Raw genomic sequence first — 27,581 nt, 5'->3', positions numbered from 1 at the left:
TGAGCTGCTGGCAGAGAAGCCAACAAAGTAGAACAGTAATCCTGGTCTGGTCCTTGCTAGTAGTAATGGGGCAGGGATGAAACGACATCCACGTCAGGTCTGTGTCACGTTGAACACTGGGGCCTGAGTTCTTGAAACAGTATGTCATAAGATTAATCTTTAAGCAGAAACAATTAGAAGAAAATTACATCTTCTTTGCTGGTATCATCTTGCACATTTAATACACTTGGCGGAGAGGTCACCAGGGTCTGAACGTGAATGTTATTGGGCTTGAACAGGTTCGTTGAGGCAGATGAAAGTGCTTCTGGCTGAGCATCTGTCGGGCCATACAATTCTATAGAAAAAAAAAATGGAAGACGACAGATTCATGACACTGCACAGAGAGCCTGATGCATTGCCGTGGACATGCAAGTTGGTTAAGACATACCTGGCTGGAATGCAGTGGTCTGGCTGCTTGGACTTGCTGATCGTCTGCCCCTCAGGACACCCTCCTCTCGTCCAACAAGCCTGGGGGGAAGCAGCTGCTTCTGATCAATAGATGCTAAAGAAAGTATTTTACAAATTAGCATTTCAGGCTAGCAGTACCTTCGCCAATCTCACTATTTCATGCCGGGGCCCACTGTACTGACACCTTTGCATATCCAAGGAAGCTGCTGTACCACAAAGAGCTGGTGCTTCTGTTGCAAGTTACTTAAATTTTCTCTTCAGCTGTTTAGACCATGAATACTTTCTCCCCCCTCTTCCTTGAGGACTTCTAATTCAGTTACTAGCAGCCCCTGACAAACACAGATTCAAAACCTAGCGTTACAAAGCACAGCAAAGGGAAAAAAAAATAAATCTTTGTCCCCAGCATTCAAATAGCAATAGCTATTTGTGCTACTTTTAACATGCAGAACCATGATGAACTTTTGTCTCTGCTCTCCATCTGTCTCACAGCTGCTCAGCAGCAGAGTACATTGATTCTAGTGTTGCGGCCTGTCAGTTTCTTAATTTCAACAATAAAAGCAATTTATGAAAAGGTTACTCTGGATTCAAAGAACAGCTCTCGGAACACATTCCTTACACGTCACAAAAAACAAATTCAATACACAGTATTTTGCCTCTGGTACAGAAAGTCTTGTTCCAGTTTATTCTAAGATCTACATATGGGCATAACAAGCATGTTATCCCACTAATGCTCATGAGAGCAGAGACCAATATATTTGTTTTATACCTTTCATATAAATTACAGAAAAACACCATTAAGTACATTTCCACTGCAGAGACCATTATGTAAGAGCTATTAAAAATTAACTTGGGGAGATGTGGTATTAGAGGTTTTTTTTTCTCCCCCCATTTACTAGCATTTGGTATTCAGGGTAAGAGGATATTAGGTTTCATTTACGTGCAAAAACCTAAGCAAGTTTGCAATTGTACTAAACTTTAGGCATGACAGAGACACACGTTTCTACAACGTGCAAAAGACTTGCCTCCCCGCCCTGAGTCTGCTATAGTAGTGTAGGCCCCAGTGATAGGTAAGCTTGTCAAGTTTGAATCCAACACAAAGCTAAAAAGATAATTTTGTAACTTAAAATTATAGGTCATTCTCCTAAGCTAGCAGTAACGCTATTTTAAGTGGTAGAGAAAAAGTGGTTTTTACTGCGTCTGTCATTGGCAAAGATCACTACTTTAGTACCTAGCAGTTAGCAGCAGAAATTACACCATGGCAGGGTGACTGTATTTTTACTTGCTTCTATTTCTGACAAAATTAGCCCCTTTCAACGCTACAACACGCACAGCATCTCAATTCTGGCCTGGAAATGTGTATTTAATGACTGACTGGTGCTAAGAATGGCATTGGATTCAATGTCGTTACAACTCTGGACAGATAGCGAGAAAAGGTTAAGCCAGCCTCAAAACATTTCACTCATGCAGAATAAGCTGCTTTTTTTTTTCCTTCCCCACCCCGCCCCCTTTCTATTTTCCTTTAACACTACAGTTAGGCAAGAAGGTTTTACATCCAGGTTTACAACCTCTCACCATCATTCTGTCCTGTTCAATTACGGAACTCCATTTACATTATCCCTTTGGGCTACATTTCCAATTTAAATAGTGTACACATGTAACTCCTAACTTAAGGATTTTAAGAGCCTGCTAACTGCAGTAAGCACATTAACAATTTGTAGCGTATTAATTTCTGGGTTCCACATGGGTAGCCAGAGGTTTAAACTGCAGTGTTCTGTCTCCCTGTGATGCTGCCAGAGACCAGAACTGCATTTAAGTACACTTACCTGAACTGTCTGTTCTATGAGATGCTTTGTTCTTCCCACTTTTCTCTTTGCTTCCTTTTGTGAAAGTGGCCAGCTTAGTAGGAATCTGCTGCTGGACTGCAGCCGGTTTCTGTATCTGATTAGTTGCGCTCAGGAGATGTATTGGCACTTCATTCTTCAGCGCAAGAACCGGACGATTCTCCAGGGTGGTACTGTCCCTACGAACCAAGTCTGGCCGTTCCAGGTAATCCATCCCAGCGACGCTCACTCTCACAGAGGTTTTCAAGGTGGGTAGAGATGGTTCCACCCCTTCTCCATTGAAGCTAACAGAATGACTTAGCATCTGGTTCTACGTGAGAAAAAAGGCATTCTAAGTCAAACGGGTATTTTTACCCTCTCAGATATAATGAAGAGAGACAAGAGACCACCCTCAGCCCTGAAAACATAAAGCACTTTCTAGTGAAAAATGCAACAGGTTAGATGAAGCCCAAATCATGCTGGCAAACAGGAGGAAGGGCAAGATTGTAAGTCCTTGAACACTGAAAAGAACCTCAGCTCCAGACTGCTTAATATTGCACCTAGCAAAGGAACGCAAAAGCATACTGCACGAGGTGATGATAGCATGGACAGAAAGCAGGACTTTTAAGACAGTAACAAATGAGCCAATCTAATCAGACCTCAACCTTCACATTTTGAAACATAAGAAATGTTTTTAGAAGTGAACTGTACAAAACGCTACCAATGTAGCACACCTTCTGCAATCACCTGCCTGCGATAGGGCAGTGCCTGTATTGAAAAAAATCCTCAGTCACATTCAAAAACAGCTTACTCTCTGTTTTGATCTTTTAAAAAAAATATTCTCATTACCAAATGTCTGGGTGGAATCTCACTGGGGAACTGTCAAGCTCTGATCTCTCTGACAGTAGCCATCACCAGCTATTTCAGATGATGGTTTAAGGTAAAGAGCGAACATGGGTTAGTTCTGCAAAAAGGGCAACCTTCATTCAGAAGCAAGCAGGTCAACAGAAACAAAACTCCAAGAAAACAAATTCTCACCTGTCCCATTTCTGGGGAGAACGTGCCTGACACTGTGTTCTGCTTCTTCAGCTTCCTTAGCTGATCTAGACGCTCTTTCTCTTTCTCGACTGCTCTCTGAGCTTCCCGCAGTCTCTCTAGGTCATGCTGATAGGCCTCTCGCTGCCTCTCGAGTTCTTCCCTCTCCTGATTCAACTTCTCTCTCAGCTGCCGAGTCTCCTCTTCACGCTCCTGCAGTCGAGCTTCTGTGCTTTCAAATTCTCTCTGCTGACGACTCCTTTCCCGTTCCAGGCGTTGCTGCTCCAGCTTCAGCTGGCTCTGAAGTTTCTGTACATTCATCAGTTCTTCTCTCTGTTTTTCAAAGTTCCGCTGTTTCTCCTGCTCCAGCAGCAGATTGCCTCGTGTAGACTGCAGCCGGTATTGCTTCTCCCGGTCTACCATGGTGGCTCGTTGCATCTCAATGTAGCTGTCCTGCTGAGATATCACTGCCTGGAGGGGAAACAAGAAGTTCAGCATAAGGCACATGGGTTCAAAAAATATGCAAGGCTAAACAAAAGACAACAGCATCTGCCAGGTTACAAACTTTTGTCTTCAAGAGCAGATCTAACTTCCAGCTTGGTCATCCCACTGTGACCGACATGACACTAAAGATGGCTAAGCAGTAAGTTACGCTTGCATATGTCAAAATTAACATTTTTTGCACCTAGAATTATTACTCTGAATCCAATCAGTCAAAATACTGCTGATTACAAGGTTACAGTAAAGACAACTAATACATACACACATTTATATCAACAACAATTTTAAAAAGAAATGAGCATGGAGAGCAGATGGAACTCAAAGCAGCAAAAGAATTGCATTTAAGTGAGCAGGAAAAAGGAAACAATTACTTAAGACAACAGTTCTAACACTTCCTTCAAAATACCAGACACAGTGTTAGTTTCATTGAGTCTCAGGTCTTAAATTCTGCACTTCACTCTAGCTTTAGGGAATATTTTCAAGGTAGCTCCTCTCCACACCTGCATAAATTTTATTACATTTAATGCCTAACAAACCTCTTGGATAATAAACAGTGGTTTACCTGAAGACTGAAGAGCAACCGTAACAGCGTTTGTATCCTTTGGACAAGCTGAAGAGGAGGGGAGGCAGGGGGAAGAAAAAAAGACATTAGACACTTGAACAGAGCTCTGTTTTGATGCATTAGACTTTTTTCTTTTTAAATGGTGAATATAATCAACGGCATCTGTACAAAAACACACACAGTGGGAGGACAGCTACAAGAATACTCTAACACAGTAAGAGCCAAAAGAGCAATATGCAGGCACAATGAATTTCAGTATATTAGTCCTTGCACAGTGCCCAGCAAATCTCACCAGGATTCCAGGGAGCAATCTTCATCACCAGTTTTCCTCACATGAGCTACTTAATGACCACTTCCTCCCACCCTCCAGCACTGAATCACAGGTACAGCACTCACGGTAAATTCAGAAGGAAGTTTTGTCAGTGACTTGAAAACATGCAGTCCCTCCAAAGATGCAGGAAAAGTAGTTCGCCAGCTCTTTGAAACACGTGTCTACATACCCAGAACCCATCTTTGTTTTCTAACAGGACTTTTATCTCTGCATTCATAATGCATTAAGAGTCATAAGGTACAGGCTGTTAATGTGCTTGCGGTTCCACAGACGTTAAGAACACCGAGTTTTTTGGTGGGTTTTTTTTTGTTTGTTTGGTTGGTTTGGTTTTGCATGTTAATATTATAATATGGCTACTGGCCATTAGATTTCCCAACAGTAGAAGTAACATACCTGAGACTCTATGGTGGGCTGAAAACCACTGCTGTCATCCAGCCTTGTTACATCACTCTGTAAAAAAGACAAAGCCAACATCTACACTAGAGACATTTGTTGGGCATTGGTAGCACTGCCAGAACACGTTGGAAGGGTTCATCTCATGAGGGAACAGCGTTTACCACTGGAGCAGAGACTGCCTCCATACACTGAGGGACATATATCAAAAATACTGAAACAGATGCGGGGCAATTAAAGCTAGCATTAATGGTATAGCGTCAATTGAACAAATATAAAACCAAATTATCATGCCTCTCAAGTGCTAAGCTATCAACTCACCCCATAAAACAGCCTTAATAGAGTCTAGTAATTTGACAGACAGAACTCTCTTATAGTCTAGCCCCACCAGCTAATACAACTTTTAACTTTGTGAGAGCTGTTCTGCACCACTATTATGAAAAGGAACATGAGGAAATGCATTTAAATCATGCATAAGCCCAACATACAGTTTGAGATCCTTCTTCTGGATCAGAAGGGAGGTCATGGACTTGAACATCTGAGCTTACTGCAGGGCCTCTCCAGTCCCACTGTCTCTGGTCACCACCGCTGTTCTTCCTAAAACTACCACCTGAAAGAAGAGTGGAGTATGAGTAACTCACACCGCACAGGGCCTGTGAAAACTCATTGCATAACAGAGCAAGCAGAAAAAAATTCTGACTTTGAAGTTAGAACCAATATACAACTGCATGGCTTATCCATGCTGATTCAAAGTGGAAGAGCAGACAACGGTGACGAGTAGGACTGCTCAAAAAAGTATAAAATTTGAGGAGAGTGGGTTAAGATAAACAGGGAGAGTAAGTTCAAATTACGTTATACTATTTTAAGTGAAGCAACCACAATGTATGCATGAAAACGATCGTCTGTGGCTACCAGAAATACAAGCTCGTAACACGAAATACTCGTTAGCAGAAAAATTCTATTCAAAGCAGCACCACTGTAAGCATGGAAGGAGATGGAAACCACACTGTATAATAAAGTATTTACAGACATATATAGCCTTTCAGCGACAACAGAGACTATTCTACAGATTAACCACCAGTGAAATAAAGAACATTTTATTTTTCAATAAATGCATGAAGCAAAAATGGAGATAAATAGCATCTAGTATTTCCACTTATTTCATTAATTAACTGAAAAAGCAACTGTGCCAAAAGGACCATTTATATTATCTAAAGATTCAGCATCCCTTTAGTGACTGTGCAGATACAAAAGAAAATGGAAAAAAGTTTTCATGATTCAATAATAAAAGCAGGCAGCTGAATTCAAATTTCCTAAGTTTTTAGGTCAAACTTTTCCCCCCCCCCTCAACAAAATTAAAATTCTGTGTAGAATTGTGGCAATTAGAAAGTATGAGTTAAGGTAATGCCCTTAGCATAACACCAACTGAGAGCCCTACTCTGCTCTCTAGTGTTGGTATCAGAAGCAAAAAGAGACAATGTGCTAATACCACAAATTTGCTCTTATCTTCCTCTTAGAGCCTGGTGAAGCTTCCTTATGTCACAGCTTGACTTAACTCATTGTTCTTATCTCATTCTCTGCACAGAGAAACACGGTAAAGGGCCAAAAAGCTCAGAAGAATGCTGAATGGTCCCTTTCTTACTTTTATTTGAAACTGAGGGACTACTGTCATATCCTCCAAAGGTCTCTGCTCTCCTGGGGAGTCCCGACCCAGAGCCATCTTCAGGCTGGCAGGTTCCATTGCCTAAGTGAGTGAAGATAAGGTTCTGGAGATTTTCAGCTAGGAAAGAGGAGAAAATGTCATGTAAACAGCTAGGTCTATGCAGCAAGACAAGTGCATCACGCTAACAAGTTAAAAAAAAATTTCAACCATCAAGTACATTAAAAGATTGGGTAGAGATTTCCTACAGTACAGATGAATTTTCCTTTGTGACTAGCTCTTTACGACAGGCTCTTCATATTGCACATATAAAGCTGACCTTTTCCTTGATTGCAAGGTAGATTATCAAGCCTTGACTGTCTGTTTTTTGTTGTTTTTCCCCCTCAAAATAAAAATTATGTTTGTGCTTATTTTCTTCCTAAATATACTATCTTTAGATAGGCTATTTAAATATATAACCCTCATATAATATTATATTTCAGGACTGGTGTATTATTAGAGCACTCAGTCACCCATCTGAATAGACTCATCCTAAGACTCCACTGGTTGATCCTTAAAAACAAAAAAGTCCAAGCTGTGAGAAGGTCCTCTATCTAAAAACACAGGCGCACTTTACCTATCTTACAGATTGGTTCTGAGAATAAGGAAGTCTGAATAGTGTTACATAAAAGTATTATGTTATTACAGGATGATTTTCAGGACTTGGATCCTATGTGCTTATCCCCACCCCTGCATCTGAGTGAACGCATACACATTCTCACATTGCGTTTACCTTCTGTCACTGCGGACTTCAAAATTGCCTCTCCTTGCAGATTTTCAGAGATATCCCCTCGAAGAAGTAGCCTAGATCGGGGTCCTTGGGAATGATCTTCAAACCCATTCATTTCAGACATTTCTAGATAAATCTGTTGCTTCTCAGCTAGACTTTGCATAATCAGGTCATCTTTCATGTTCAAACGCTCTAAAGGAAGAAACAAACTCAGTTCTGCCTGCCTAATCACTCCCAGAGTACAATGTTCAATTTGGAAGATGATTATTCATTTTATGGTCAGAGCATCAAATGCAGAGATATAATTAACAGTTAAGGGGAAAACTCATGGAGCATACAAAGCTTATTAGACTTCTTTAACTTAGCTACTTCTATATCATCTTGCATTACCTTGAAAGACTTATGAAGGAGAAACTTGATCACATCATGTGATAAAAGAATACGACAGTCATAAATCACAAATGATGCTGAGAAGCAGTTCGTGGAATATATAAGTAAGTCATTACCTTGAAAATCTTTTAACTTCGCAGCTCTTGCTTCAGCCAGCCTCCTCTCTGCTTCAGGTTCATTAAATGTTCCTCCTTCTTCATCAGGACAGCTGTACGAAGCGGGAGACAGATATACATTTGATTTGCACATTAAAAAACTTAAAACCATTTCAGGATTCAACCTGAAGCTTTTGCCTAGGATGTGGTTTATCTTGTGTGTCAATTTTCCTCCCTTATGCAAAGCCCTGTTGCATTTGACATCAGTGAACCAAATTTTCTATTTATTTTTTTTAAAAAGCAGAATAAAGTCTTTGGCTGGCTTTTATTGCATCTTCATGAGTGGCTTCCTCCCAATGAACACAAACCAAATCACATGCTTCAGTCTTACAAGGGAAGTTTAGGGATAGTCAAATGCATTTTTACAATAAATTTCACCTGTGAATCCTGTGAAGAGAAGACAGAGGAGCAAGAAATCAAGCCCTCTCACTTTTGCTCATAATTTACCTTTCTACAGCTCTGCGGATGTGTGCCATCCAGGAATTCCTCTCCTCTTTCGAGCTTGTGTGAATTTCATACATTTCTGGTCCTTTTAAGGAAGCACTAATTAAGAACATTGCCTTTTCCTCATTAGCTACCTCTCTTACAATCAACTTTTGCAACGAGATAACTGGTGGCTTAGAGTCCTGTAAAACAAAATATAATTTATTGCACTACATTATGTATGTTCTTTAGGGTTTGTGCTTCCTAGCTCGCCCTGTCTTCCTACTTATACAGGGCCACGATGAGCCATAACATCGCAACACTAACTTTATTGCTGTGGCCTCTTCACATGATGCTTTTGATGTTGTCATTTTTTATTCATCAATGATAGATCAAAACATGGAATGAAGAATGTACATTTCAAAATCAAGAGGTCTTGGTACCTGATTGAATATTAAAGCATGTGTCAATTTAAACACCTGAGGATTCCCACTGGGTGCCAGAAATCAAGAACAGGCTCAAAAATTTTGCTCAAAAAGAGGCAAAATCAAAACTTGAAAAAGGAAACAAAAACCTTAAGGACATAGATGAAGTGAAAGAAGAGAACAAAAGAAGTATTAGAAGTTCTAAATTGGCAAGTTAGCTACAAAAGAAATAAAAACATAACACAGAGGTGTTAAAGTGTGCCATCAGGCCCTGCAAATAATAAAACAAGGTGACAGATAGTATATTGTATAACTAAGGATTAACTGGATTAGCTGTCAGTCTTTGCAATGAAAAGAAATTTACAGGAGGGATATTAGCTACTAAAAACCCTTCCATGCTTCACACAGCATAGCTCCAATATAAGATCCTCCCCAGAAGAAAACAGCTCTTTGTGAATGCTGAACCTTCACAGCATAATCCAGAGGGACGATAAGAACACTGAACTGTGAAGCAGACATCAGGAACACTAGGTTTTGCCAACTTCTCTGAGCAGCCGTACTGCAATTCAAGCCATGAACAGAGGTCGCTGGAAAAACAGAATCACTGAGCAGATCCATTTGCTCCTCTCACTTGCTTGGTTTATCTATGGAGAAGTGGTGTCTAAATTTCAAATGAATTGTATACATACAAAGATGCAAAAACCTGATCAGTCTATAACTGTAGAGCCTGTTACTGGAGGGGAAAAAAACCCACCATGCAGCAGAGATCAGCTTTTGGGGACTGTCATAAGCAACTGTATGATACGTGCTCACAGAGAAGAAAAGTTACTAGGGGACATATAAACCAGGGCATGACCTTGCAGTGGATAGCTATACTGACGAAGAACATATAAGCATGCTCTTATTTCTTGGTAACAATGCTTTAGCCTCGATGTAAGCTACTCACACTTATCTCAAAGCAACGGCAGTCACATGGAAAGCTGCCACAACGGTCGAGAGACTGTACATTAACAGAATGTTTTTCCCCTCTATGAACATGCTCTTCTGCTCATAGCTCAGATGCGTTTTGGAAAACAGGGCAGAATGAGTCTACCAGAGTCAATGTCATAAAATGAACTATTGTTCAAAGATTCACCTAATGCTGTTCAAGAGGAAACAACTTCCAGCCATCCTGATTTGTGAAAGTATCCCCATTCTGTGCATTAGAAGAAGGGTAATTTGAAAAGCAGTTGCTTTTACAGCCCTGAGGTCACCAAAATAGCTTTTGCCATTAGAATTCAGCTCTAATGTTAATGTCCTGAAAAAGTACACCCAAGAAAACAATTACATAAAATAGTTTCTCTGTTACTGGTTCTCTTACAGCCATAACTCAACTAGATCAGGACAAAATGTACACAATTATCTGCCCTGAGGATACCTGTGGAAATGCCCTAGAAAAGCAAGTGAATCCACTGAGTGTTCTAGAGTGCTGCAGCAATTACATCTGCATTTAGTGCTTATTACATTTATTTCAGGAAAGTTCTCTGCCTCCAGTAAATCTCAGGCTACTATGGTCATGGTTACCTCGTCCCTAACCGAAATGGAAGATTCTTTCCCTTCCCATTAACAAACAGAAGCAAATCTTACCTGCAGGTGCCTTTCAAAGCACAGCTCCAGCATGTTTAAGATTACAACTCGTATGAAAAAGCAGTCTAACAAACTTCAGTGAAAGGGAAAGTCACAGCACAAGAAAAGGAGCAGCAGTGAGCCTCAGAACAGGTTCAGGGCATCAGAAAACCACAGGAGATGTGGCAGCTAGAACCAGCTGAGGCAAGGGAACACTATTTTGCACTAAGAGACAGCAGGAGGGATTCAACAAGTAGCAGAACTGCTTCAGAAAAAGTGATTCCATAACAGCTGGCTGGTTTATTAACTTAATTTTCCTTCTGAACCTACCATAAAACGTATCTAACATCTCTAACTATTTCTTCTGTAGTTAGCATCACTTTCATAAATACTCTAAGTGAATGTATTAAATAAGGAGAACAATACCTACCACTGATGCAAATGTGTATTTTTGGTCCTTTTCTTGTAAGAGCAACAGTACATCAGTTAACAGGACTGCCAGAATATCTACAGTAACAACAGAGGAAAAAAAAAAAGAAAAAAAAAAGGGGAGATTTTAAAGCAGAAAGACTGGTCCAGACTAAAAAAACCACTTGCCTTAAATTTCCTGTGGGTCAGGGAATAGACGTCAACATTTGCAATATTGGGTCTGCTACGGCCTTCCACTTGGGTTGCCCAAAGACAGCTTGCAGCCGTGCAGAACCAGCACAATACAAATGGAGCTGATGTAAAGCTTAAAAACACCTACACAGGCATCCTACACATTGACTCAAACACTCATAAGGGAACTCAACAGCAGAGTCTTCTGGAACTGCAGACATTCACAGTACCACCTACTCCAGGCTGCATTTTATGTACCATTGAAGCTTCTCCTTGAACACTTGAGCAATGAAGCTGTTAAAATATTCACTGATGGACACAGTTCTGATTTTCTGGCAAAACAGACATTATGCAGAATGAAGGTGTCATGGGGTTGACATGACACAATTTTTCAAAGTGTGAACCAGAGCTCGCACAAGATAATGCCTTTTCACAGGAGACTAAGTCAGTGTGACTCAAAGCTTTGTCATCTATCTAAAGACCTCCCTCTTGAATTGGAAAGCAGATCAGACAGATAATAAGTAAACAGCATAAGGAACTTATCATGCACCATTACAGAGATGCTTATTGGACAAGCCAAGAATAGAACAAGTGCTATTTCCTCCAATATCCTATTAAACAAGCAGGTTATTGTCATCTTATTTTATACTCAATCGATCAGTAATAAACAGTTACTAAAAAAAAATTAAAAAAAAATAAATCTTGTTTCCTAGTTGTACTTTTCCCCTTTACCTTTGAGTCGCCCTGATGCAGCTTTCCAGTACAGCATCCCATCCAGCAGAAGCCGTCTCTGTCCCATGTCATCCTTCCGGAAGAAAAGCCCATTCTTGCATTTCCCAGATGATTTTAGCTCCATTTTATGCATAATCTCTTTAAGGCGCTGCCCCTTCTCACACTCATTTACCATGGCATCTACATGAGTAATTGTGTCCTTAATTAAACTAAGAGCCTGGGTCAGGTCTTCATAATCTCTAGTTCCAGCTAAGAGAAAAGAGTAGCAGTCAGTCACATTTTCAACTCTGGAATGCAAGATATGAGCCATGCAAACCTATTTTAACATCAAGGTTCCATACTGAACATCTAACAGTATTTCCTAAGAGCTTAATTTTCAAAAGAAAATCAAATAAAATATCCTAAAGCTCTAAATCTCTAAAGAACTGACAGGCTTAACTACTATGGTTTTGTGGTTGCAGACTTGAAACTGAAGGTTGCTCTTGACCCTCTGATGAGGTGAGATTGATCTGGATCTGCAACCAGAACAGCATCTTCAGGTAATGAAGAAGTGAGCAAGCAGATATAAGGCAGTACCAGCCTGTCCCTCCTTGTCTGAGGAAAGAACGTGCAAAACATGGGAGAAAAAGGATCAGCAGACAACTGTGAGGCTTCTAGGAAAGATTAAACAACCTACCTTCTGTATTCTGAATAATACGTTCCACCAAGACTGGATATTTAGTGATGCGCTGTGTAACTAGAAGGATACACTCCTGAACACCAAGTCTCCTCACAATGGAACAGTTGCCGATTTTCTAGAAAACCAAGACAGACTCATCACATCCATTGTATCTATTGCTCTTCTAACTCCCTCACCTCTCCAGTCACACATTTTCTGTCTCAAAACATCTTTGTACAACTAGGCATAGCACCACAAAATTAGCTGCACTCTCTTACTAAAGTAAAGCTCCTGATAACATTACAAAAATTGCTTTTATTACTGGAAAATGTTGTAGGTGTTATTTTCAACTACTGTTAACTAAATCTGAAGAAAAAAAAAATCAGAGAAAATTCCAAATCTGAACTGTTTGACTGCTTATTTGCTAACTGATTGCCTTTTATAATAGGATCGGTCCTTAAATACATAGAAAAGTACTGTATTTTCAAAACCAGACCTAATGGACAAATTAGGTCAACAATGAATAAACTTAGTGTTTATTTTACCAATGTTCACCAGTAGGCTGATCTACAGAAACACATTTCTGTTTAGAAAGGGAAGCCTGTAAAGTATCAGAATCCCACTAGTTAGTCTGACTGCAGGTACAGAACAATCCTGACAGCAGAATACAGTACCGAGATCATTCTTTACAAGGACTGAGGCTATGTATTTTAAAACCCTGGTCACTTATTTATTTCCTTGAAAGTAAAGAGTTCTCACTTTTAGACACCTAGTTAAGAAGAGCTGTAAGTATAGAGCTATGTTGGGAAGTTCACACAGTATCACTTACTGATGACTGGAAAATGAGAATACTTAGGACTGTGCAATGCCATCTGAGGTTCAGGTTACAGGCTTCCACTTTGGCCGTGTCTCTTCAGCCCTTCCTATTAATTACACATTACAGTGCACAGCAGATAAACAAACCGCCCTGAAGCTTATCTTCCGATTTTGGAAAGACGACGTAGAGGGCAAAACTTGACTAAAAGTACCTGCTTTTTCTATAGTAGTTTATCAACAGCACTTATCATTGATTTAATTTATTATCAAGCCAATTTACAAAGATGGCCACACAGCAGGGCAGTCAGTGATAGAGCCATGAATGGAACAGATACTCTGTTCCCCAGTCCTATGTGTTCTCAAGAGCCTGCCTCAAATTTAACACCTGCTAATTGTGGCTTTGTGTCCAAACAGCTCAAAAGATCTACACTACAAGAAGCTAACAACCCATCAAATAATGAGAATATGCCTCTAACCCGGCTCATTCAAATTTAAGAGATCTTCCAAGTACAAAATAAAACTTAAAGTGGCCAAATATATTTTGCACAGTCAGAATGGGAGAATTCTGGTTGCTGTTTACCTTTATTAAGTTTTGGAACTTCTTATTGCTTTGGAGCAGGTCTTTATAGTGACTAACAGCTTCATTGTGTCCACAACAGAACACACCGTATTTTTCTTTCATTCTGTCCCCATTTTCACCTGAAAACTAATTGGAAATATAAAAATGAAAGACATGGATCATTAAGAGTAAACCTATCTCCACTGCAAGACCCAGGTTTAACATGGTTTAACAGTAACTGATTTCTGAGACTTTGCTTCAGTATTTCAATTTCTTCTGTACCAGAAATGAGACATTTATGCAGTGTGAGATCTGAGAGCTTCGAATACCACAAGATAACCAAATAATTACATGATGGTTATCATTATGAGAATTTTAAAAAGGATTTCTGGGCCTCTGCACTTAAAAAGACTGAGGCCTGTAAAAGGTGAAGGGCAAAAAATGGTCATGTTATATGACAGAAACTGTCGCATCCACTCCATACCAGAATGTGTGCTAAAGCTGTAATGAGTTCAAACGATCTTTACTGCATTTTTAAAAGGTCAGAACCAAGAAGCTTGGCATTCAATGCAGGAGGGCTATGTTTGGGATGGACACCAGGAATATGTTACTTTACTTTTGGAACAGGTGAAAAATAGAACCAAACCACCTGCAGTCGCATATCCCACATTATGCATACGCACATGCCCAAAGAACATTTAATGAACATTTCATATTATTTGTGACCAGTTATGTTCCTGGGAGTCATGCTAACACACCACACTGGGAAGATAACCTTAAACCTAGTATTAAATCAATCTTTACATAACATACTTTAACCTTACAGTTAGCTTTTTAGAAATGTAATAGCGTCAACAACATCGGTAGAATTTAATTCACACCTGTTTTACCAAGAGGTCTCCAATGTTCTGGATTATATAATTTCGGTCGCTGCCTTCTTCCAAGGATTCCTTTCGTCGCTCCTTTAATTGGAGCAGAAATAGCCCATGCATCTCCAGCAGCTCATCCACACAGGGGAAGAGCTTGTTGATGACTGCATTTGGGAACTGCAGTTCCTCTCTCATGGCTTTGGAGTACACCTTCAGCATTATTTTCAGTGTCCTAACATGGTGCATTTCAGTCTGCATTAGTTCTGGGCAAGGGGAAATAAAAAAAAAAAAGAGAAGTCATTTATAAGCTGTGTAGTGACTAGTGAGATATAAAAGAGCAGGCTCTGAAAGCCACCATCTTTTGCACCACCTTCTTCTTCACCACAATCTTTGCATCACTGATGTGAAGCTCCTAAATTTGCCTTGTTAATCTCCCAACCAAACAGTGACACATCCTACTTATTTAACGACATCTCCCAGTTGCAGTTGAGCTATTCCCTAATTGTATAACTGCGCTTTGCTGCTTACACAGGCATACTGAAAACTATGGGTTGCTTAAAATCATTAATAGGAGGACTTATGCACACAAAGACAGGTAACAGACTTGAAAAATCTTCACTGAATTTTAGTTTTCAAGCACAAGTCAAAATGGGAACTAATAAAAATGATTTCTGCTTTGTTTCAAAACTGTGGCACTACAAAATAGAAAAAGTTATAAGAATAACAAATGCTCTTACCATAAATGACATCTTGCCTTTTAATAACATCTTTCTTTTGCCTTTTTGCATAAGACTGTTCCACTGCAACACTCCAAGACTCTGCCTCAAACTCATGAGCATCTGTTTCTATTTCACTTCGGAGGGATACGGAATATGCATCTAGACCAAAAGCACATTCAATTTCAATTATTATTAAATTGTTTCCCACCATATCCCTCATTACCACCATTAACAACAACAACAGTCTTAAAGCAGCACTGAGATGGTTTTACTATGTAAGAAATGGCATAAAAATCCTGAAAAGCACAGAAATTCCATACCTTCCAGAAAAATGGAGTCTGCTGTTGAAGGTGCAAGCGAGACAACGTCATCTGAAGTCTGCTTAAATTTTATAAAGCCTGAATCCCCTTCATCCATGTCTCCTGAAATTAGTCTAAATGGTCAAAGAAATTAGACCAAGGGACCAAAACAGAACATTAACATTTTTTAAGTTGCCAAGCATCTTTCCTAAAGTATAGTGCAATTAACTTAAAATAAATATATAAAAGCTACCATTGCACTCCAACTTTAAACAGCCAAATCAATTTAGCAACTCCATCACTGAAATATTACAGTTTTAATGAGAGCAGCATGAGCAAGTATGCAACTTCTGGTATGACATTTTAAAAAGACATCACCTGGTGACAAGCCATAGTCAGTTCAGAGTACAAAGGGCACTTTCACTGAGAAAGGGGAGCATAACTGTGGCACATACAAAGTAAACAACTACTTAAAACAGCAGATAGCTTTGAATTTGTCTACTATTTTAATCAAGGTATCCTGCAATTTAAAACACTGCTGTCTCCTACACTAGTCAGAACTAGCACAACCTAGAATAACTCGGAAGAGATTACTGAATTTCAACAAGTCTGAAGACAAATATACCCACAAAAACTATAATCTAGACAGAGATACTCAAATACTGCCCTATTTTATGTGGTATCTTCTGTGACATAGTACGGAAGGACTAAAGACAAGGTGATTTAAACAAAAAAAAAATAGCTTACTGTTCAGGGGAATGAATTTCAGCATTAAAAGTTTAATAAATATCTTTTGAGCTTAAAAACCAATGTGAGGTCTTGCTTTAGTTCTGTAATTATTTTTCTTTTCACATTTTTTTTTGGGGGGGGGGGGGGGGGGAGCAGAAGCTAGTGAATTAGAAGAGAAGCAGTTTACTTACCCAAATTTATTAACAGCTCCAGCAGTATTCAATGAAGACTGAGAATTTCCTCTTTGGGCGATTGTCATACCGAGGTTCCGGGACAGTACTGGGGTGCCATCCGGTCCCAAGAGAAGACTTCGGGGCTGCTCCTTCAAAGAAGCGGCTAGAGAGGCAAAAATTGAATTGGTACTCAGAAAATGAGGCGTACACTGCAGATCGCCTGCTCTCAAACCTCTCTCTGAATGTGGACGGAGAACAGACAGGATCTTGGATGTCAAGAGCTCATTGTCCAAAAAAACATTCTCATTCCATTTTCTTGAAAAGGAACCACAAAAAGACAGCTCAGGATGAGCTGAAATTGTATTGCTTCTGCCGCTGTTTTTTGAATTTGTATTCCCCATGCTCACTACTGGCTGCCCTCAGACTTGGCACAGTAAAGTGGCCCCAGAGATGCACTGTTTTTATACTACCTGTGATCCTTCTAGAAATGTAAAGCTGCCACTTAACTTACTGTATTGGCTAAATCAGCAGGTCTGAAGTGCAGGAAATTGGTCCCTACTGTGCCCATTTAGTGTGGAAATTGCAAAGTATCTTCTCCTTTAGTGAAACACCAGAACCTACACACAATTATTCACACCCTGCCGTATAAGGGCACAGAAGATTTCACGGCAAACGAGAAAAATCTGAGATCACATAAAAACCACAAGTTATTTGCAATGCTTACTGCTACACAGTGATTTTTATCTCCATACACACACACACTGAACATAATAGATACCAGAGCTAAATTTAATTTTAATACTGCAGCTTTTTAATGCTTTTTAAATCTAGACAGACTGTGAACTGGAAAGCTATTTAAAACTTTAATCACTATTACACAATACATGGAAGCCTGTAATAGACTTATAAAAAATGGATACAATTATTCAGCACTAATGTCTGTAATGAATGATAAGGAACAGGAGACAAAATACATCCTTTCATCCTTTTAAAAAAGGAACTTTGGGGAAGTCAAAGATGAAGAATCAGCCAGAATCAGACAATCTTTAAAACTTATCACTGACAAGGTCTGCAGCTGCCCTTTTTTCAAAGTGCTTTTAAGGACATGGGAATTGAAGAGATCTCATGGATCCTTGAACCCAGGACTCCGCCGTTGCAAGCGAGCCTTGTCTTACACCCAGACCGAACTCCTCGTCCAGTCCTGTGTCTGGGAGGCTGCTTCAGGACCATGTCCAGTTCCCAGCCAAGGTTTATACATCGCCAATTTACAACTTTTTTGATAAAAACCCTGATGTCTACTTATCCCCCAAAGCTCCCCTTTCTTGGTCTGCACCCCTCGGTGTACCTCCACTAACAATTCTCTCTCCGTCCACTTCTGCTTTGCTCAACGAAACACAGCTAAATCAAGGTATCCATGTTCCTTCTTATGAAACAGGTTTTTCCACATTTCTTCATATCCCATACTCTATGTCTGCTTGTCTCTCATTTCATTTTCCTTGAAACAGTTGACTAGAATCGTATTAGGGCTGGAGGGGAGGTTTCATCAATGACATTTAATAGAAATTGTATCACCACATCTTTTCCTGCCAGAAATACCTTTCCCAAAACCTGTTTGGATTTGAAATCTCCTGGCTACACACAGAGCACATTCTCAGTCTACAACAAACTGGGTAAACTGAGCCCTCTTCCATCATCTCCAAGAGATGAGCTCCAAGCCTATTGTCCCAAAAGAGGAGACTAATTAGATATTAGCAAGATTTGTAAAGGTTGATTTCTTAAACAAAGGCTTCATAATAAATGTCCTCTCGTTCCCATTTGGGGAAGTATTGAAATCATCAGCCATCAAGTTTTCTTTCTGTGCTTCACAAGCCAAGATCATAAAGGTCTGTTTCACAACAGTAGGCCAAATCTAAAAATCTCCAGGGGCAAAACATGGGGAGAGAGATCGGGGGGGGGACACGCAAACAACACAGTTTATATCTACCTTAAAATGTATTCTCTTTTACATTGATACAATACCTTTGGCTTTTTTTGCTGGGCACTGCAGTCTGCAGAGTTATACTGTGGGTAAAGACATACAATGCCCATGCTATTAGCTGCTCCTTTAACTCCCACCTTCTGCTTTTGACTATGGAAAATAAGCACTGGCTACCTAGCAGAGTCTGCACCAAGAAAAAGCCATTTTCTGAGTTCAATTAGCACTGTCTGCACACTGCTGAGAGTCCATATCGATCGTTGTTAACCTATCACACCAGACCAGACTGTATACCACAGAGCTGTTTCAACGACAAGCCCTACAGCCAACTTTTCCTATTTTCATTATTCCTTACTGTTTCCTATTTTAGTCTCTGCACTTTCCCCTAAATGCACAAACCCATTCTTGGTAACGCAAACAGTCGCTTATCTTCTTATAACAATTATTCCCTTTGCGCTACCTCTTGGTAAGGATTGTTTCCTAAAGAAGTACACCTTGCAATGCAAGTCAAACAATACCTGACAAAAACATACGAAACACACATAGTCATACTCGGACATTCACGTCAACTGTGTTTCTTATGGCCATCAAAGCAGCCAAACAGAACAACTGCAAGGCAGAAAATAATTCTGCTCTATTTACGGTCAATCACCTGAGAGTCAAGAAACCTGTTCAGTTAATGCAGACCTCGTAACACCTACAAATTAAAATGCCACTTAAATTATACACCTGTGACCGTGATGGTCTTTTCCAGTAGCAAAAAGCTATTTCACAGCCTGTGCTGCAATCGAGCTGTTCTTTCTTCTTGGTTTTTTTTTTTCTCCCAGATCCCTTTTCCCACTTTGTTTCAACAAAGATTTATGTTCAGACCACTAGTGCTAGCTTGTCTTAGAGATTTCTAGCAACCACTAGCTGCAGGCAAGTTTTAAATAGACAATTATGAAAATCTGATGTAAAACAAAGTTCACAGTTCTAGTCTTTTCAGAGGCCAGAGAATAGACAATCAATGAAAAACTAGCTTATTGATCCCTTTTCACCATGATATTTTGAGGTTACACAGCAAGAAGGTATAAAGAAAAATAAAAAGATAAAAAGATAAAAACACACAGGAGATTGCTAGGAGCCTCTAAGCCATTCCCAATAGAAAAAAAAATGAAGCCGTCTTATTAAAAGAGACCTTTTCTATACTTCAATAACACACTGTGTATAGCCTTTAAAACATATTAAAGAAAAAAATACAATCGAACAGATAAGCCTTGAGCAGAGAAATCATTCTTTAGTACAAACCTGGGGAAATGCACTGGGGCGAACTTTGTGGAGATCCAGAAGGTCTGTGCTGCAAATCTTTCTGCTATAGGAAAAAATACAATATTCTTACACATACAGAACAAACTTTCAGTCCAAAATGAATCACGTTTTTCCTATCATATAGCACTAACTGTAAGTGAAGCTGTATACTGAAAGTATGAAGATTTGACACAGTAACAGTTTTGATTTTTTCACATTCCAGTGAAATGTGAAATGGCATCTAGACATCTAGAATGGCATCTAGACATTAACACTGTGTATAAATATTCCACCAAGTATAAATCAGAGTGAAATAGAACCAATAATGAAGTTACAGCTGAATTAAAGTTATGATAATAAATTATTTATTAAATGAAAGCAAACCCTTTATGTAGACAGTCTTCACCTACACTTTGTTGCCATGTAGTTTACAGCAATCGTAACTAAATTAACCCAGCCAGTTTCAACAAAAATTTAGACTACCCATTTAAAATTGTATCTTTGTCAATCTGTACAACTTTCTCGTTCTTGCAACACTAGAATATTGCAAGTCATTGAGATACAATTTATCAAAGATGCAAAGAAATTAAATAAGTAATACAGTCTGTAACAAAATGGCTTTTTGGGAGTCTTGCTTCACTTTGAGGATCTCATTTGTGACTTTATTCCTCATACGATTTTGTGCTACCACTTCCCCTTCACGAGTGGTTTGTCAAGGCTGATTCAACCCTGAAGTTTGGGAGATGGTAAAGAGTCGAAATGAAAGCATCAGAGCAAGTGAATTTATCAGTTTAAAAGGAGAATGCACAATGCCTTGAGAAGTTTAAAAGTATATGTATCAAAAACCCCACAAGAACATTTCTGCCCTCAAAAGAGTTACGTTCTAAATCACCTATGGCTGAAAGCACTTCCTCTAACCTCTAATCACCCAGGTTTGAGCCGCTCTGCTCTCTCTTTTCCCGCTCATAGTACTCCCTAATCTGCTATCAGTCTCTGAAATCATCAACACTTGCAGCTTAAAACAAACTAAAACTCCCTCAAGTATAATTAGTTATAAGGAGGAGGAAATGATTTTCAAAACCAATATCAGAATAAAAAAAACAACAACGGACAGACAGCTATCTGAAACCAACCTGTGACCTTACATGCAATCACAGGCACCACAGTGACACAGATAAAAAATGAACAGCTTAGCAAGATATAAAGTTCATCACAGTTCAAAAATGAAATAACTTATTCTGCATTGCCTAGCTTATAAATAATATGCAACTGTTATAACCAAATTCCCCGCCAGCCCTCACACTCTTCCATCAGCTTTGACATGGCACAACCTATTAAAATACAGTGGCACAAAATTCAGAGGGACCATATAATTCAGTTACATTCCCTCAAAAAGTGATGGGTTTGAGCATTCTTATAAGGGTGAGTCACAGTTCTGAGAGACACAAGCAATGGCAAGTAATTTTCAGTACGGCAATAAAACGTTTCACTTTATTTACATTGTCATAAATTACTATAATGACAAGTTAATAACTATTTGATGTCTTGAAGACATAGGGCAAGATTCTGTACTGATGTAAATTAAAACACTCACACTAAATTAAACTTACTATGTCAAGCAGTTACTATAAAAGAAGAATAAATTTTAAAACCCACCTTGGGTCTGACACTGCTGCATTCAGCCAGTAAACTCTTGCAGTTCTTATGGACATTCACTGCACAATCTGAAAACACACAAACAAAAAGCCTTAAATTATTCTTGTCATTCCCATCTAGGGAAAGGAAGAGTGACACATGAAAGGTCTTAATTTTGGAAGAGATACAGAGTAAGGTCAGGTGTCTCAGTGAGCATGTTCTGCTCTTGACTTTATACCAAATACTCAAGCTTTTTCAGTAAGACTCAGAATCATTGCTAACGCAATTCACACCTGCAAGCACAAGGAGACACTACTGAATGCACTAACAGCATTCTGCCTAATCTCCAGTCAACCAGAGCGCTGCTTTCCTCATACTTCCTCACATTTCCATGTCTCCCAATTCAAAACTGATACCATTCAAGAAGGCAGTAATTTATTTGGCTCCAGAAGAACAGCTGCTTTCCTGCACAGAGTACCAGTAGGAGCTGAAGTAACTACGGTAAACTAAAGTTCAAAACGCACCACAGAATCATCAGAATATTACCACCATCACAGCATTACCACTTTTCTAGTTTCCTTCACAAAGGAACTCTTTCCAGATAAAGGAACTAAAGCAGTTCTCTCTCACCCAAAAGGCATAAAACCATCAATAGTATAGTAAAATCCAATCTTTTTTTCCTTATAACAACTACTGCTTGAGAAAACAGGATCACAGCTGGTAGGGCCAAATATTTTCTGCAGTCTTTCTGCCAATCTATAAAATACAATCCTGCATCAAAAGCAGGAGCAGGACACCAGCAACTCAGACAGTAAAGAAAACAGGATTTGTTTCCTCCCATATATTTCAGAGATGCCTGTTAAAAGAGAAATAGAACAAGACTTAGAAGATGAACACCATATCTGCTAGAGAAAAGCCTGTTTATGTTATAAAAGCACAGAGGAAAAACTATTTAAGGTCTCTTCATCCAAACAGAACTATCACTCGCGCCTGGCGCCAAGACGGGTGATCTGCTTTAAGGCTCCTGGCTAATGCAGAGAAATGCTCACTTGTAAGCGTTTACCATAATTACAGTAAAACTCTGAGAACAGGAGCAAACTGCTTACTTGGCTTTAAACACAAGTAAATTAATAAAGCTATAAAAACAAGACTGAGAGAAGGACTGAGGACACAGACCTGAAAGATGCTAACATGTTATGCAACTTCCACAAGTGTGGGAAATCAGAGCAGAATACTGTACTTTGTCTGCCACACAAAAAATTCCCACAAAACCAATCACCTCCCGTAACTTCTCTCTTATTTGTGATATTTCTACCAACACCGCACCCCATGCAACAAAACAAAAGACACTATATCTAATTTCAAATGTACGTGCCTCTGCAAATATATGATAAAAATGTATCAAAATTATTCACTTGCTAAAACTATGTAGAGAATAACAAATATATTAGCTATTTCAGCATTGATAAGGCCTCCACCTATCACCAGAAAATGAAAAGCTTGTTTAAAAGACATGCCAAACCAACAACAAACAACTAGTTGACACTGGAAACCCCTTTCCTCCCAAGACAAAGCAGCAAACTGTAGGACAAAAACCACCACACAAAGGGAAGTAGAAAAAACTCCATGACGCCAAGCTGGATTGGATTGAGTCTAACTTACAGGTGGGTTCCCTTCAGGGCACAATAGGCACATCGACGGAGGGAAACGTTCATACAGCCACTGCCCTCCCACGCAGCCCTGCGACATCGCCTCCTCTCTTGAAATCCACTTCATTCATCTAGAATTGTGTAATATAGTCATCTATAAACATCTCGTCAAACTTTAACTAGACATTCATATTCCCTGACATTTCCATATCTTCAGTGAATACGTTTGATAATTCTTTTCCTAGTAACGATTAGTAGGACCAATTCTACTCCAAGAGCTTGGGTACCTTGTTAAGCTAACTGTAAAAGGGATATCAACCTAAAAATGTATTTCAGTTTTAAAATTGTGCATTTGCTCTGTTAAAAATAACAGCTTATTTCACTCTCAGTAGGTATTTTTCACTTAATCAGCTGACATATCAAATAGTGCTGTGTATTAGTTTCCTATGCTGCTGAAAGGTTCTTGACACAACAGGAGAGAACATACTAGAAAACAGGAAAATGCCACAGAAAAGCCTCAGAAAACTGCAGCTGAATCAAAGGGCTTGATTCTCTAAGAGACTATCTGAAATGTAATTAACTTAATGACTTCCAAGTGGCATTATTTTGGCCCATGTAAGAGAAGAGAATTTTGAAAACTGACAGGAGAATCAGACTGTTTTAAAAGCATACTTCATTGTATAAAATATGCCCCAGCTTTCCCTATTCAGAACACTTTTGCAGACAGTGCTGAACCAAGTACACTCCAATTAAGGAGGAGCACAAGCATTCGAATGCTAGTGAATTTGATTTCTTTTTTTCTACATGTAAGATCTCCTTGCGTTCTTTATTCTTCTGGACAGCCTCTCTGAATAGGGTATTACAGAACTGCAGGGGTCAAGAAAACAGCGAAGAGAAGAATGAGGGACAGAGGACAGTGAAGAAGTGACAGGAATCTGCACTCACCAAGACTGATATTTAAGAGCGGAGATACATATGAAGGGTTGTCGTAGGTGTACAGAAATAATAGATATCTAACCTTAGAAAACACAGATGGCCATCCAAAGAAAAGGAGCATTGGCAAACCCAAAATTGACAAAGAAAAATATTTTTGCATGTACCATCAGTAATGGGTAGCATTCGGTCTTATTCACATCGAGAATTTGGGAAGGTACAAAAATGAAATGGACAGTTATGTTGGCAAGCTCTTCTCAAACCGGGGAGGCACAGAAGATATTCCTGAGAAAGACAGAGCTAAAAACTCACAGGACTGCCACCCAGGCTCTTCCCTTCCTCCTCCCCGTCCTCTCCTCCCTCAATCACTCACTGGAACTGCAAGAAGATTAATCTGGCAGGGAAAAACTGATCCTCCAAAGGATTTCATTTCGACACAGACTATGCAGAAGGGCCGTAGCGCCGAGAACCCCAGTCAAACTACCTACACATCTGGAATGTCCAAGGATTTGGGTTGCCGCGACTGGATGGGGACAGGACCACCGCTACTAGAGCTAAAGGTACAACAGCAATTGATACCACACAGACCATGGAAACTAAGCAAACCCACCATGGTTGCTTCTGGGCTTAAATCAAGAGTTTTGGAATCAAGACTGAGAATTTGGGGAGCATCTCATTATCCCTCGTCTGCTTACTACAGGGACTGTCACTGCCTCTGAAATGTTTCACATTGGCTAGTGCCAGCGACGACCTATTGCCCATCGATAGACTGAAACAGGGGCCTCATCCAAAGAAATATTTAAGACCAAGAGGCTCAAAAACATCATAAAAGATCCTGTTCATGACTGAGGGTAATGAAATTAACATCTGGTATAATAAAAACCTTGCCCTCATTAATGAGATGCTTTCCCAAAGGTTCACAGAAACCAATTTTCACCTTAAGAGCCTTTTATTGGACAACACATTACAATGCCCAAAAGCATAACACTGATTCACAGTATGCAAGAGGGCAATGAACCTAGCTGAAAAAAGGCAGGCGAATACATTTTCTCCCCCAGCTGGAATACCTTCCAGTGGATCAGACACTGGCAATGTCCTATAAATGTGTTCCAGAATTGGATTCCAGGACAAATCTATGACTCACCAGATATTATGAGTATTATGACCCTGACCTTTGGTCTGGAACGGTACAGCCCAATAAAATAACTCTTAAAAGGCCATTTGCAAACAACTACAACTAACAGACAGATATGCTGTGATTAATCTAAAATTGAATTACTGACTTTTTTTCCCTCGGGTATATTTTTTGGGTGTTTTTTAAGTGACACATTAAAAAAACACTTTAAAACAGTAAAGTTCAGGTAGGGACATCTTTTAACAGTGATTCTAATTATACAAAGAGTTCAAGCACTATTTTAATGCTAAAGATATATTCACCACCTATTAAAACCAACCAGCAGAAGAGTCATAGACAAAATAGTTTTCTTGTGAAATTGATAAGTTTTCTGTTTTCAAATGTCCAATGCTTCAGAGATCAAAGAAAACGTCTTCTCTCTTTTCTCGCCCTTACACCATACAAGGTAATCCCTCTCTCTTGAGCTGACAAAGGAAACAACTTGTGTATGAATGATTAATACGGAACATAAAATGTGAATTTATACAGAGAGATACACAACACACCAGCTGAGAAACATTTCACACTACTACAGCATTCCAGAAAAAGCAGAGTGACTTTGTGATAAATCTCCTGAGGAAAGAGGATGAGTTTCAGTGGAACATGAAGAAGTTTCTGTATTTGGTAAATCCAGGTCAGGTATCTTCAGGAACTCAGAGCAGATTCAGCTTTGTCCTAGTGGCTTTGGTGACCAGTATTTAATTGTTTTTCTAACTCCCCTAACTATGCAGAGGCAGAAATAAAAAACTGGAAGGGTGCAGGGTGATGAGATACTTCACATTCTGAAATAGAGACAGTCCACACGAGAGAGCAACAACACTAAATTATCAAGTTGCAGCTTCCCTGTTCAAGCATTCCTCTTTGTCTCCAAAACCAACCTATAATTACTTTCTCACTGTATCTGGTTTTATTGTCAAAATATCAGATAGACGGATGGGGGGTGGGGTTGTGTCATTCCCAGCACTCCAAGTTCTAGTGGCCTTGGGGTTTTCTTTAAGCACAGAAAATCAAACAAATGAACAACTGATGTTTCTGGTTTTAAAACAATGCAAAATAAAATCAGGATATTATCCTAAAAGAAATATGAGTACCATTTCAATTCTTTCACGCTGAACCCTTCCCCCTTTCTACAGGAACGCTACAGAACTGAAGCAGCAACTATGACAATCATAAAAGGTATTTAAAATATTTCATAGGTAAACATTAGGTGGAACTACAACACACAATGTCTGACGGCTTCTGTTTGAGAGCCATATTTAATGGGTTTATTTTTTTTACCATACCAAAGAGAAACTTATAACTTTATAATTTTTTTTTAAAGTGCCAAATAAAAAAGCCACCTACAAAATTCTCCTTCAAGAGGGGATTGAGAAGGAACTGAGAAGCAGCCATTTCTTCTCTTGGTTTTACACAGAAGACACACAGACACTAAGGAACAAAACCACAGCACAAAATCTTCAAACAGTATTCAGAAATTTTGCTTATTTATTAGAGCAGCAAAACCAAATGCAGTACCAGAAACATTCAGAAAGCTATTTGTTTGAATCACTCCCTGTTTCCGCTCACCTCCTCCAAAACCTGTCACCGCTCCTAGCTCCTACTGGGGTTTCCTTTCCAGTACACACAAGCGAAGCCTCCACTCTGATATTATCTCCCGCTCCTCTCCCTAATATACCTGGGCTGTGGAATATTTAAAATGGGTCAGTCATCACAGCTGTGGGTAAGGAGAAGTTTTCACCATCTTTTTTTTTTCCCCCCTAACACATCTAAGACCTTTTTATGTACATTCCAGACTTTTCTGACCACGGGAGTTCTAGTACTATGTGTGTCAGCAATCGTAGGATTTCATTATCACAAGCATAAGGATGCTCAGACTCTAGCTGTGGCATAAAGTGAACCAGTTTCACATCAAGCTACACCAGCTCACCTCCCTAACACACACAGAAGCATTTCAACTCCTTCTTTAGCTCCTAAAAGAGGTCTCGAAGATAAAGACTGGATCTTCACAAGCTACGTCCTCTCCCCCAGATTAAGCCTTGAGCTGCTAACGTTGGGACGGCTATAAACCTTGCAGGATTTGTCACGAAAGAGAAGATAAACCTGCTGCCCTGGCCAAACTCTGGATCTCCTCCGCGCTGCCGGAGGAGGCCGGCGTTGTGTAACTGCCCGCTGGGGGACGTTGCTAGGCGGCAGCGGCCGGCGGGCCAGCTCCCCCCACAGCTCCCCGCTGAAACCCACCCCTCTCAGCACGGGCACCG

General features: G+C 39.6%; 1 protein-coding gene across 1 annotated transcript; it reads right to left on the bottom strand.

Moving 5' to 3' along the window:
• ARHGEF18 (Rho/Rac guanine nucleotide exchange factor (GEF) 18) lies at positions 1 to 21,648 on the bottom strand. The gene is made up of 21 exons (XM_009699220.1): positions 21,589 to 21,648; positions 19,933 to 19,996; positions 16,689 to 16,833; positions 15,790 to 15,902; positions 15,488 to 15,628; positions 14,763 to 15,013; positions 13,903 to 14,028; positions 12,525 to 12,642; positions 11,849 to 12,097; positions 10,947 to 11,023; positions 8,511 to 8,689; positions 8,025 to 8,116; positions 7,522 to 7,710; positions 6,732 to 6,869; positions 5,578 to 5,699; positions 5,090 to 5,146; positions 4,366 to 4,413; positions 3,306 to 3,773; positions 2,271 to 2,598; positions 428 to 541; positions 1 to 334 (listed from the first exon to the last, which is right to left on the bottom strand). The coding sequence occupies exons 3-21, from the start codon at positions 16,754 to 16,756 to the stop codon at positions 174 to 176; spliced, it is 3,039 nt and encodes a 1,012-aa protein (XP_009697522.1). The 5' UTR covers positions 16,757 to 16,833; positions 19,933 to 19,996; positions 21,589 to 21,648; the 3' UTR covers positions 1 to 173.
• Positions 21,649 to 27,581: the final 5,933 nt, after the last annotated feature.

This window comes from Cariama cristata, unplaced genomic scaffold, assembly GCF_000690535.1.
Source record: "Cariama cristata isolate BGI_N322 unplaced genomic scaffold, ASM69053v1 scaffold27254, whole genome shotgun sequence".
NCBI lineage: Eukaryota > Metazoa > Chordata > Aves > Cariamiformes > Cariamidae > Cariama > Cariama cristata.
This window is presented reverse-complemented; position numbering and strand designations above follow the sequence as displayed.